At 42.9% G+C, this 14,221-nt stretch overlaps 1 protein-coding gene across 26 annotated transcripts in view; it reads right to left on the reverse strand.

Annotated features, from left to right (window-relative positions):
• RASGRF2 (Ras protein specific guanine nucleotide releasing factor 2) overlaps positions 1–14,221 on the reverse strand; it is a 214,970-nt gene that overhangs the window by 76,938 nt on the left and 123,811 nt on the right. For 10 of the 26 annotated variants that reach the window (XM_070234592.1, XM_070234603.1, XM_070234604.1 and 7 more), the window contains 2 exons: positions 8,604–8,729; positions 5,715–5,804 (listed from right to left, as the gene is read on the reverse strand). In XM_070234592.1, coding sequence (XP_070090693.1) covers positions 5,715–5,804; positions 8,604–8,729 — 216 coding nt within the window. Of the gene's footprint in view, positions 1–5,714; positions 5,805–8,603; positions 8,733–13,359; positions 13,420–14,221 lie in introns of all 26 variants that reach the window. The other 16 variants (XM_070234597.1, XM_070234596.1, XM_070234582.1 and 13 more) reach the window with 3 other exon arrangements.

Below are 14,221 nucleotides of genomic sequence, written 5' to 3' on the forward strand. Positions count from 1 at the left end.
TGCTTCAGAATCCATAAAATAAGATGGAGAAATATGGTCCCCACTGTCCCTTCCATGGTAAGGGGTGACAGTGGGGCATCCTCTAGATCTCTGAGATAAGATTACCCTGTGAAAGCAGTGGCCCAGTCACAGTGGACAAGAAGAGATGGCCTTTCTGTCAAACAGCCCAGCAGAAGGAATAGGAAATCAGGAGAGGGGAACCACTGAGGAGATTCAAGGGTCCATTGCTAGGATTTAGGTATGTCTCAGGAAATCTTATCTGTGTCAGCCTACACTCCAGCTGTAAATGATTACAGAAATCTGAGGTCACATACTGGTGGCTCACAGCCAAATGTGGTCCACAGAAGTATTTTGTTTGCCCTGGACTGTATTCTTTAAAGAGTATGAATTCCCTTCCAATATTTCAAAAAAGGATATTTCACATAAATAACCAGACTCCTGGTTTTTCTTAAAAAAAAGAAAAGAAAGAAAACAGATCTGACGCCCTGGTCTGTATTCTGTCATGACAGAAATGAGCAGTTCTGCCCTGTCTACACATGGTATCAGCTCGCCAGCCCCCACTTTGGTTACCTGCCTGGCCCTGAAATGGGTGACCTGTAATGCAATCAGGTAGCCATTAAGCAATGTGAGTGGATTAAAGAAGTGAACAGGCACAATCAACTGTATTGGATGTTTGCCGAGGAGCGACAGCAAGAGAGAATGTCTGCATGGAGCCCAGGAAAGGGCAGCACAAAGAAGAGAACTTGGCAGTGCAACATGGTCAGGAAAGAGGGGGCCCAGGCCAGCAGAAACAGGATCTGGGTCTGCTTGGAAGGCACAGGAAAGACAATGATGAAGAGAGAAGTTTCCAAGGGCTCTACCTTGCTGGGAGGCATCCTCCCAGGAAGAGAATGCAAGAACCACCTGCCATGAGCCACTTTGCAGGCTCACACCAGTGAAAGATGTAACTTCTTAGCTCCAAAGTTTGAATTCCTGGCAGTGTGTGTGTTTAAAAATAAGACTTGGAATCATTAATTGAAATTTGGTTTGCCAAAGCTCTTTATTTTTAATTAATAATAGTGATAATAATGTTTTTATTTAAAGACATAAATTAGATACAGTCTGGCCCCAAAACTTCAACTAGCTATCTTTGATGGAATAATGAAAAAATGTCTTTAAACATTTTGAAAGAGAAAATAGGAAATATGTCCCAAATAAGGATACTTCCAATTGGAAAAAAAAAAAAAACCAACAAAAAAAGAGTCAGCCTAAATGCAGCAAAACAAATGCAAGACTTCATATGCTGGAAAACATGAAACATTGCTGGGAGAAGCGAGAACTGGTCTAAACAAACGAAGAGGCAGTCCGTGTTCAGAGACGGAAGGACTGAATATCGTTTAGATGGGCAATCCTCCCCAAACTGACCGATGGAATCAATAGAATCACTAAAAAATTCCACCAAGTGAGACCTCCCTTTTCAGCCCGGGAAGAGTACCATTGTGAAAGATGCCCAGAGCCTTCTCCACAACAAAGGTCTACTCTCCAGGGAAAAAGGCTGCCCGAGCCTTACCCAGCTCAGGGAAAGGCATCCCCCTCACTCCAGCCCCCTCTAGCCTCTCTGTCTTACTTAAGGAGAAAATGACATAGTCTACAGGAGTCAGAGCTCCAAGGAAATAAATTGGGAATGCTGCAACCAAAGAAGGAACAGAGACCTCCTCCATCTAGTCCAGTGGTTTCTCAACGTGGCTCCACATTAGCGTCACCTGGGGAACGTGAAAAAATCCTTACGCCCAGGATGAACTCAGATCAATCAAGTCAGAAGCTCTGGGGGTGGAACCAGGTATCAGTATTTTTAAAAAGGGGTCCAAGCCCAATTCACAGCAAGCTCAGACCTACTATTGACTACACAGGCCTGAGTCATATGACAGAAGAGAAAACAGATTATGAATTATCTACTTTAGAAGTACCAAGTAATCACCAATAAAGAACCCACTGTTTCTGTAAACGATTGTAACAGTGCCATTAATCTTCCTATAAGTGCATTCAACCATTCCTCTACTTTGTTAATTTACTTTGACTTGCATAGAATAGGAAAACATATAATCTGCTCACAGATAATCAAGAGTTGCTTGTAGTACCCCCACTGCCATTATTTCTACTCCCATAAAAATAACCCACCTCACACTTTCATATTTCATTTTAGATCATTTCATAAACTCTATAATTAATCCCAGAGCTTCAGGTGTATAGTAAGTACCATGATGTGCCCTGATATGAGTATTCACTGGATTTGCATTTCTATTCATATCATAACTGTATCAGACCTGCACCTGCAGATTTCCTGTATCAGCAGCCATCTGAAATGCACACATTTTAATTTCTACTTTAATGATGAACTAAATTTGAGCAGATGTTCGAAAATACATTACCACCAGTGTGGTGGCACACCAGACCCCATCAATGTCCTCTGTCTCAGTCTTGTAGAGAGTTTTAAGTCCCACCACAGAGAAGGGGACTTGTCTGACTAATTGATGATCAGTGGTCCCATCCCCACCCCCACTCCCCAGTGAACAAAATTTCCTAAAGCTGCTGCGATTCCAAGAATGACCTGGATTAGACCCATAAGCAGATTTACCAGGAAGCCAATGAAGCTTAGGCTTCAGGGCCTCTCAGTGTGCACAGGCCTCTTCTAAAGCCCCGGGAGCCGCCTAAAGGTGTGTATTTATAATTTCATATTCTCTTCCTGACGCAAACTGTGTAAGGGTTAGGCCCCACAAATTCTGGATCCATCCATAAGTGGGCCTAATGTAACTTGGCTGCCAATGAGAAGGCAAACACAATAGAAACTGTTAAATCATCATAATGTGAAGTTAACAAGAATGACTTTAGTGTTGCAATCATACCCACAGAATCAGGCTTTTCTTTCTGTGCAACAGAGACACTACTGCTGATCTACAAGCAAAGGGGGCATGATGTGGCAGGAAGAGACTGATCCATCTTTGGAAAGGGCAGGCTTTGGGTCCTAAGAGAAATCAGGGAGGAAAACCCAGGCTTTTCCAGTGTGTGTAGACATTATGTAGGCTCAGACCCCAGGGGAAGGGCTGGTGACCCTGAGCAGATCCCAGGCCACTTTTGACAAATAAAGTCAGCTTGCTCTGCCTTCGGGGCCAGGCATGGGCATCTTGCCTGGCCTCTTTACAAACAAAATTTCCTGTCCACTCTCTTGCTAAATTTGAAATTGCTTCTAATGAAGTAAGAAAGCCTTCCAAGCAATAATTAAAGAGAAATGGCTTAACATGCAAATAGCTGGAGTGAACATTTGAAAGCGCATCATTAACTGACAGTTCTAACCCAGAGTTGCCAGACTCCTGTGTATTTTGATGGGGACAGAGGTGGGGATGGGGAGGTGGGAGAGGATTAAAGCAAGAGGGAGCCCCAGGAGGAGCCTTAACCATGGACAGCCACTCTGCAGACAGCATGGCATGGCCCAGCGGTCCCTTGTTTCCTGCTATGGGCCAGGACACAGCAGAGTCGCACTGCCAGGGGGGCCCATACTGCAGCCGTACAAGCAGAGAGGAGGCCTGCAAAGACTGCTGCAAGCATGAGCTGTGTGCACCTGTTTATGCAACCTTCCCTCCTGCTCTCTTCAGATCCTAGGGTGCGTTCAGGTCAATGACTCCTGATTCAAAGAGGGGATATAAAGTTCGGTTTGAGAATCAACCATTACCTAGCACTCCCTTCCTGTGAAGTCCTGTCCATCTGGGTCTAGCCCTTCCCGGGGCAGCAACGTGCTCTCCCTGGCTAGCCAATGAGTCCACATGATCTTAGCACTTCCGTTTCTGTTCCGAATCCACCTTCCTCAGCCACCTATGAACCGGAGCTCTTCTGCCAAGTTCTCCCAAGCAGGTGTAATCCCTCAGGGCCAGCTGCCCTGAGCAGCTGAGCCCCAGGAATGTACTGGTCCCAGCTTCAAAAGAGACCCCTTTTCTTAGCACCATTAGCCACTGAAATTGACCCATGTGAGACTTGCTGCCTTTACAGCAGGGCCACAGACACTGCCAAATCCAATTCTTTATTTCTAAAATTGAAACGTATGGCTCCAGATCACATTATAGGCAACATCAACAGCACTGTCATAAAAAAGTAGGCTCAGGCCGCCCTGCACCTAGCAACACTGGCGGTGGTCAGCCAGCAGGCCGCCCTCCTTAGCCGGCTCCCTAAAGAGAGCTTTCTTCCTCAGGCTATTTCAGCTGCAGGTAGGAAGCAGGAAGAAAGGCAGCAGTGTTCAGTGAGGAAGATTTGGCTGTTTTGGTTATTTCATCCTCTGGTCCGTCACGCATGGACAAGCCAAAGTGAGAAAGCCATTCCCTGAAGCTCATTAGAACTTTGCGGCGCTCTCACAGGAGAAAAAGGACACTCCCCTAGCCGGCCTCCAGCCAATGGGGAACTGGGCTCATCCTGAATTAACCCAAAAACTACTTTCCTTCACAAACCATATTTAAATTATGAAACCTGCAAGGAAGCTCTGTATTTCACTTTTTCCAAAGACAGAACAGCTTGTGATAAGGACAGACGGGAGAGGGTCTTCATGAAGTCACAGTTGGCAACCAGCTCTGCTGGGAGTGTGGTAAAGACTCCTTTATCGTTTCAGCAAAGAAAAGTTCACTATTATGGAATGTAGTCCACAACAGAAGGCAACCGGATGGACAAGACATCAACATTGTCACCATTATAGGCTGTTTTGTCTTATGCTGATGGGTCTTTTGGGAGAAGGTTTGGGAATATTTGGGGCAGAAAACACCCCAATTTGCCTGACCACATCTAATGCAGTGTGTGTGGCAAAACACTGAAGCAGAATGTGGCCAATCAGCAAAGATTTCCATTCAGACGGGATACATATAATTACCATGGTAGTTCATATTCATTACAGAACTTCTCTCTGTTCTGACTTCAATGTAGAAAGAATTCACACAGATACTACCTACTAGTTACCTTTGTTGAATATAGGTTCTCAGGCTTTGGAAATGGACTCCTTTGTGGTATGCAAACAATGGCTAATGAACAAAATACACCATCACTCGTGGTTCTGCAAAGGATGATGATGGGCACCCACAGGGTTAGCTTAGGTGAAGCACAGCAACAAGGCTGTTCAAACCAGGTATTGCTTTATCTTAACATAACGTCCTCCGTGCACATGAGAGAAGAGGACAGAGATAACGAACATGATTTTCATCTATTAAAATACTGTGCTTTTATTTTAAGTACTTCTTCTTTACCCTGAAAATTAACTAACAGCAACTCAGAAAGCATCGTGGAGCTACTGGAAATGAGTTATGAGTTAGCTAAACCAATAGTTCCCTCCTCCCTCCCCACTCCACAACCTTCCCTCCCACCTCGAATTTGCTTTTAGCATTGTACTCAATTAAAAGGGAAACACGTGTTCTCAGGAATTTGGCTAAAAAGGTGATAGAACTCCATTAAAACAACACAGGAGAAATAACACGTCCTTCTCTGATCCAGAAGTTCTCAAAAGTGTCACCCACAGATGAGCTGTGTGAGACTCACCTGAAGGGGCTTATTTAAAAGTGTCTCACCCTCACACTGACTGAGGATGGGAGCTGGGAATGTGCATTCCTAATAAGCCTCCCAGTGTATCCTCGAGACCCTGGCAGGCAAGGCCCACTGACTTCATAGAAGTTGCCATGTGTCCATACTTGTTGCTCATCCCTACTCACCCGGTGGACTCCCGTGTCCTGCTGCAGCCGTGGCGATTGCAAAAGCAGAAGCAGGCGAAACAGAGCAGTGGGAGTTGTCAGTCGTCTGTCCTGGTTATTTAAAAAGAATGGAAATGGCACGGTGAGGCAGATAGATAATATCCTGTGATGGAAATTCTCATTTTCACTCCTGCACTGGATGAATGATTGGGTCACATATTCTACAGTTTCCTTGTTAATAGGCAAGTAATAAGATTCTACATCAGCAAGTCCACTCTAGGTATATACCCAAGACAAATGAAAACATATATCCACACAAAAACTTACACATGAATATCTATAGCAGCATTATTCATAATAGCCATTATTCACAATAAACACATTATTTATAGTAGTCAAAAAGTAGAAACAATCAAATGTCCATCAACAGATAAATGGGTAAACCAAAGTGGTATATCCATACAAGGGAATATTATTTAGCCACAAAAAGGAAGGAAGTACTGACACATACTACGCCATGAATGAACCTTGAAAATACTATGCTAAGTGAAAGTCAGTCACAAAAAGTCACATACTATAATGATTTCGTTTATATTAAATGTCCTGAATAGACAAATCCATAGAGACAGAAAATAGATTAGTGGTTGCCAGGGGTTGGGGGGAGATAGGAATGGGGAGGTACAGGGTTTATTTTGGGGGGTGATGAAATGTTCTGGAATGAGATAGTGGTTATAGTTGCCCAACCCTGTGAATGTATAAAAACCACTAAACTATATATTTTAAAAGAGTGAACTATATGGTATGTGAATTATATCTCAACATAAAAAAAAGTCCTAAAATATATTCTAAATCATGTTACTAATAGAATTTTCTTCTCAAAACACCTTTAAAAGTAGGCATGCATTCGAAAATCAAAAGGATGCACCAAGTACCTTTTGCAGTCCCTTCCCTCCTCAGACAGTTTACACATATTTGACAATGCTGACGCACTCTCACTGTGCTTCCTCACTCAGGCTTTAGTGAAAATAGCTCACTGGGATTCTGACCTGAAGGGCTTTTATTAGTTTGACCCTAAAGTTACATAGTCATGTTTAAAATCAATAAATAAGTGGAGAAGCAAAGAGCTGCTTAATATGACAAAGCGCAAAAGCACAGAACAGCTCTACCCTTTCCTTTCAGTAGGAGTCTTAAAACCTTTGTGGAAAAAGGTGGCAAGTAGACAAACAGGCAAAACTTCAGCTCCACCATGTGAAAATATGTGACACTGTCCCCATTCGGATCCTCCACATTATCACAGATTTCTGCTTCCTTCCTATGTTCCTATGTCTCTATGATTTAGTCATATCAAGAAGAAATAAAGGACTTAGTTAATCCACAAACAGGATAAGGATTTCCAAATGATGCTCATATAAATTTAAAAATTTCATCTAGGAATATAAATATATGGAAAGAGACTATAAAACAGAGCCTTAACAACAGTAACCCAGTGAACAGCATTCCTCTCTTGCTTTGGTAGTTTTGCTTCCATGGGCTTTGGCCTCAAACTCTTCCAGACTATGATGAACTCAAGGGCGTCTGTCCCATGTGGCAATGGTCAAGGAAATGGCCAAGGCCTTGACTGACCAAGGCTCTAAGTATAGTAAAGAGATTAGGCTAATTCCATAGTAGTCCTATAACCAGCCAGCAAAGTCTAGCTTGTCACCTTCATTTAGGAGAATCACCCAAACGTCAGAGTGGCCCATGATTGACCAGGAGTCTGAAATAGTCCACTCCCGAGGGCTAATATCCATTGAGGCACTTCTGACAAGAGCCTGACCCAGGATAGTTTCTTTTGGAGTTGATGGCAATGACAAGAGCTTCCACCATGTGGCTAAGTCTACAAAGGAAATGACCATTTGGAACCATGCACTCAATCTTTTACTAAACTGCCCTATTTGAAGCAGGAAAGTGAGAGTCAAAAAATGTCTTCATATTGGGGGCTGGTGGCCTAGTGGTTAAGTTTGCATGCTCTGCTTCAGCGGCCCAGGTTCTGTGAGTTCAGATCCCAGGCATGGACCTAGCACTGCTCATCAAGCCATGCTGTGGTGGCATCCCACATGAAATAGAGGAAGATTGGCACAGAGGTTAGCTCAGCACTAATCTGCCTCACACACACACAAAAGTCTACATTTTACTTGGGTTACTTGGGTGAATCTGGTTTCGTAATTGAATAATTTTCCCTTCTGACTTGAAATACTTGGCTTGAGGAGAAAAAAAGGAAGTATCTCAAAAACCACTGTTATTTGGATATACCTATTTGAGCAATGGGGAGATAAAAGATTTCCACATTTTGCTCTGATGGTTTTTCCTCCAATTAGAAGACACTTGGTATGTTCTAAAACAAACTATGGGAGAATGCATTATGATTCTGATAACTATAGAATATATACCGGTTTCTGCTACTAGCAATCATGGTGATGGGGGTCCCATCCAACTAGACTTTATTTTAGGTGAAACAGTGTTCTTAATAAGGTTCCCTCAAAATTTTGGTGTCCCAGATGAGCCTATTTAACACAGACTACACCGGGATTCACAGTAAGGCATCAGAGTCTGGGAACATTTTCGTAAAATCAGTACTGAGATTCTTCAACCACCAGTCACCCTAAGAACAGGCCTCCTGATTGATGTAACTCCACACAAAGTGCAATGTAATGATGGAGTCAATTAAATATCGTTTATACTAATGACATATTCTCTAGTCATTTATTTTTCTACTACTTGGTCCTACAGTAACAATATTTGCTTCCAACTAATTTTCATAACTGAGACTAAAAAATATTTTGAGAGTGAAACAGTAAAGCAAACAAAAGATTCAGGAGCTAGAAATCATCTTTCCCTCTTAGATTTCTGAGTCCCTTTCCGAGCCCTCACCTCCAGGCTGGCGATAGCGGAGGTGTCGAGGAGTCGAGGGTGACCTGCTAGGTGAAAGCTCTGCGGCGTCCGCTGCTGGGGAGCCTTCCACTCCTGCTCGGTCCCCTGGTGCAGACTCTAGGACTGCTGCTTTAAAACATCATGCATTTTAACAACCAGGCCATGAATTCAAGAGCTTCTTGTCAGTATCATGCACGGAAACAAAAGTTCATTATGGATAATAAGCATTTCATATTAGTCCATATTTTTAAAGGATTTTAACATGAAATTGAGTCATTCCTACTGGCAGAAGGCTAAGGACACTAAATCTAAATGTGGATCTTCTCTGCCCTGTCTTGCTGACCCTGCTGAGCCTGCCTGATCTTACCCAATCCCCTTCTGTTCAACACAACAGCAGATGTTAACAGGAACGGGGAACATGCAGTGGGTCCTCTGCCCTCCAGAATGTTTCGGCCTTCTTGGAGTGAGGAGAGAGGGACTTTTCCAGATTATAAATCAAAATTGTTCTTTGTGTGGGTTACCCCCTTATGCCAACTAAAGTTTGAGTCTCTACCACTGTGGCCCCCCAAGAAGCTCGGGGGACTCCTACGGATCTAGAGCCGTGCTGTCCGAAGGGTAGCACTAGCTGAATGCAGCCAGGTAAATCTAAACTGAAACGAAGTAAAGTTAAATTAATATTTCAGTTCCTCGCTCACACTAGCCACATTTCAAGTACTCAGTAGTCCCACGTGGCTGGCGGCTACAGAACTGCAGAGCACAGATATACAGCATTTCCATCCTCCCAGAAAGTTCTCCTGGATAGCCCTGATCTAAAGCTACAGATCAGCAAGAGGCCAGCGGAAATTTTTACAATGAACCATTGGGAGATTTTAAGATAATCTGAGTGTCTTCACTGCAGCTAACATCCCATTAATAAAAGAAACATCATTCTAGGGTCACATTTAGGCGATTACCATACCCCTCCCACTGCTTCTTAACCAGGTAAAACTACACCTTTGCATGTGTTCTTTCAAGGAAAAGCACCACAAAAATATCATAAATTTCCAACAACTCTTCCGTTTGTTTCTCCTTGGGCTTTTCATTAACGGATAAAAGCTGTGTCACCTCTGTTAGTTTTGCATTATCCCTGTCAGCAGAACTATCCTCAACTCAACTCCCTTTGCTAGGCCATTCAAGATTTCACTCAATAAACTTGACAAAATCCCTAATGACTTCGTATAAAGCCATTTTTATACTTGCAAGTGATTTACTCCTTTAGAAATATGGCCACAATTCTGGTCTTTTGAAACGCAAAGGGGCCAAGGAAGGGAAATGGTTAGAATCGTTCCTTGAATGACATAATTAGAGCAAAGCTGGCAATGATGCAGAATGCAGACCAAAAAAGTCAGTGCTTAGCTGTTAGTTTTATTATTTTCTAAATAACTCCCTCAAAATTCAGTAATGGAAGGCATCTGCTGTGCAAGAGCAAGCAGAATATCAAATGCACGTCCTTGGTCTGATTCAACCATTCACTCCTCTAAGGCAAATGAGAAAATCATTTAGTCAGCAATTACACTGAACCCAAAAAAACTTCCTGGACAGGCCCCAAATGTCCATTGAAAGAAGAGGAAAGCAAAGAATAACACAGTAAGCAAACAGGCACCTACAGAAAGGAGAAAACATGTCAGCATGGTAGGGGGAAGAAGCATTTCCTTCTGGTATGTTCACTTTCAATCCAGTTCCATGCAAACAGCTTTGTCTGCAAGAGGAGTGGGCAGATGTGGGCTCCAAACAAATGCTAAAATTGGGAGCACTTGCCACCCACAGGCAGGCAATTTTCAAACTAAGAACACAGAAACAGACATTAGTGATGTGGGTTGCACCGCTGTGGCCCAGGTGAACACTGATGAGTGAGGGGCCCAAAAACAGTGAGCTGCCCTATGGCTCTCCTTTCTTGCCTGCCACTGGTTTGATTTTTGTTGAGATCTCACCACTGGGTGGAATCTGGATGTGAGCTGGGCTGATATTTGTGTTTTTTAGAAGAACCCAGGGAAGAAGAAGGTGGGGACTGCCTGGTGGGAAGAAAGTGGGGCACTAGTGAATGTTGAGTGAGCCTGGAACAGATCTTGGGACTGGGTGGAGAGAAATAAACTGCATTATTTTTTTCCCCAGAAGTTCATAGTCTTGCTCATTTTGAGGAATATTTCCTATTTCTCTTCTTTCTATTTCTTTTTTCTCTTCTTTATCTTCATGTCATTTGAAGTTCTCTTGCCAGGAAATAATGTAAATCTGGCATTGTAATTGCAAAGACAATATATTGGACAAAGGTCACTAGCATTTTTCAAAGAGCGTACCCTGAAACTGTCTAGCTAGACGGCAGTGAGAGAGACGCACGGCCTCAGCATGGACCTAATGGGCGACACTGGTGTTGTGTAATGAGGTTGTATGGAGTTATATCCTGAAAGGAAGAGTAGAAAATGTATAAACTCTTGGCACGGAATTCTTATTTAAGTTTGCTAACTGTTTTAAGTGTTAACATTTTGCACGACACATGCAAACATCTTTCAAATTAAAGCCAGATCAGTGTCTCCCCTTTCTTTGTGAATTGGAATTTTTAAGACTAGACAGCAGAGTTATACACAGCAGCATTCTTGGCTTCTACAGACATCATGCACACACACTCACACACTGAACTTGTCAGACTGACGCTGAAGTAAAGTACTTCATCCATGACTTTTCTAGGACTCTTCATGATCAATATTTCCTATATTCCAATGCAAAAAAAAAAAAAAAAAAAACACACTGTGTATGATTTCCTTGTTTCACCTATTCAGAAAAATGCCAAAGAGCTCCCCAGCCCCCAATATCAATTCTAAGATTTCTACTCATGGTGTTTCCTTTATAAAGATCCACAGGATGAAGTGTTCTCAAGTCTCAGAAGCAAGAAAATATGTGCCTGCATGCCAATCTATTCTTAGCTTCAATATGAATCACGTAATTGATTACATTCAGAGCCAAAATCAGAACGACTCTAGGAACTGCAGAGGACCACACGGTACTCATTCTCTCACCAACCATACCCTTGGCCTCACACAATTTTTCTCCATTGCCTGATTTCCTTATCTATTTTATTTTTAACCCAGGTATGCCATGTGCCTCTTGGGACTCTCACCTTAAATACTTTAAATAATCACCTGAATACTTAAATACTTAAAGATGGGAAGTAAATACATTAAAAAGTAATCAAAAGACAGCTGCAGAAAGGAAGGAGAAATAAAAACAAAAAGAAGAGGCCAAAAACAAAGCGGTAAATGGAAGGACTGTGGGGGCAATCATGGTAAAAATGAGAGATTGAGGAGATGTGTCAGTGGGTGGATGTGACTAAGAAACACAGGGGGCAAAGAAGTTGACATCTCTGGATAGAGGCTAGCTCTGATGGGCTTCATCGAGTGCCATGGGCTTCACGTGAACACGGTCTTGGAAATGCCCCATCCCCCAAAGTGAGAGGAGCTCTGCATTTAACCGTGACCCAGAACGGCAAACTGACATTTCTAATCCGTGAACTAAGTGGATAAACTAACCCTTGACATTCTAACTGCAAATCATTTGTTTTGGGGAAATCCAGTGAGAAACAGAGGCAGTAACCCCTCAACTTTAGCGATTTCTCTAATGTGAGAGACAACCTAATATTTCTGCAACACCGTTATTCATGAGCCCTCTCTGTCTGCAGGCCCTGGTCATAAATGACCGATGCTGCCACAAGACAAGCTCTCTAGCCACACTAGCTGTGTCCACAATGATCTCACCTCTATCCAACATCGGCAATAACAGGTCTTTGTAACTTTTGTCAGTGTCCTTCCCTGGGAGGTTGATCCAGTTCTCATTTATCTTCATCTCTCTGAGTCTAACCTTCTTCCAGCTTACTGCTCCAGGGAAAAAATTACTGATTCTTACCCGTAGCCACACCTCTATACTAGACAGTAGGCCCAGCATATTTTAGGACATGGCATTAGATCACTGCTATACCCTCTGGGCTTTGAAGACTAGAACAAGGGAAATTGGTGACCATCGTGCAATAATCCATGTGTAACAAGCTAAAGTGGAAGAATTAATTATGGTGATCAATGGGCAGCTTGATTGAGGACCTCGCCTCTAGAACTATGATATGTATTTCGTCTGTAATGTAGAAAGAAACAGATTTTTCTTTTGCTTCTCTATTAAAGAAAAAAGTCAATATCCATACTACTAGGCTCTAGCCAGACTGAATGCAATCTCTAGGACATTACAAAAAAGAAGAAAGATTTTCATGTCACACCCATTAGGATGGCCACGATCAAAAGAACAGAAAATAATTAAGTACTGGCAAGGCTGAAGAGAGATTGGAACCCTGTACACTGTTCATGGGAATGTAAAATGGTGTAGCTACCATGGAAAACAGGATGAAGGGTCCTCAAAAAGTTAAAAATAGAACTACTGTATGATCCAGTAATCCAGCTTCGGAGTGTATTTGCATAAGAACTGAAAGCTGGATCTTGAAGAGGTATTTTACACCCATGTACACTGCAGCATTATTCACAATAGCCTAGAGGTGGAAGCAACCCAAATGTATGCCAGTGGATGAATGAATAAATAAAATACAGAATATATATAAAATGGCATATCATTCAGCCTTAGAGGGAAATCCCGGCACATGTCACAACATGGACGAGCCTTGAGGCATCATGCTAAGCGAAATGAGCTGGTCACAAAAAGACAAAGACTGTATGATTCCACTTACATGAGGCATCTAAAGTAGTCCAACTCACAGAAACAGAAAGCAGATGGTGGATGCCAAGGGCTGGGGGCAGGGAGGGAGAAACGAAGAGTTGCTCAATGGGTACAGAATTTCAGTTTTGCAAGAAGAAAACGGTTTGAATATACTTAACACTACTGAACTCTACACTTAAAACAGTTACGATGGCAAAAAAGGAGGAGGAGGAGGAAGATTTTTTAGGAGAATTAAAAAAAGAGTTTTACTCGATGCTAGAAATCTCTAGGCAGATTAGTAACAGGGTCTGCTCTACAGGGCTGCACGTGGCAGCATAACTGGAGAAAAGCTGTCCCTTCGGAAGCAGTGAGGTCTCCTGCTCTCAGAAATGGCTTTCACCACTGCTGGCTGACATCAGCCCTTGCTCATAAGCTCTCTGCCCATAAGTTCATCCATCTCCAACCCACTTATCCATTCTTCTTGGCTCATGACAATGACACTTCCCGATTCTGCTCAACCAGACATGATCTCCCCTGCTCTTCACCTTCCAGAGCACTCTGTCTATACCTCGTGCCACCTGCCCTTATAGTTATGTGGTGCCTACCCCACACACCTACAGTATAAGGGGCCAGGGCACTGTCTTGTTTTCCGTTATGGACCCTGTAGCACAGCAACCTGCACAGAGAAGAAGGTCATGCAGTGACTCCTGAGCAGACCTTACTGTGTTCTCATCCCAGCCCTGGGAACAATCAAACCAAAGCCTGGGAGCCACAAACGTCTGACACTAATATGCTTTTTCCTAAAGCTCTCCTAACCCAACACAGCATGAGAAGTCAGACTTATCTCCAAATTTCCCATCTCCTATTTACTACAGTCCAATAAAGGAGGGGAA

This window comes from Equus caballus, chromosome 14 (assembly GCF_041296265.1).
Source record: "Equus caballus isolate H_3958 breed thoroughbred chromosome 14, TB-T2T, whole genome shotgun sequence".
Taxonomy (NCBI): domain Eukaryota; kingdom Metazoa; phylum Chordata; class Mammalia; order Perissodactyla; family Equidae; genus Equus; species Equus caballus.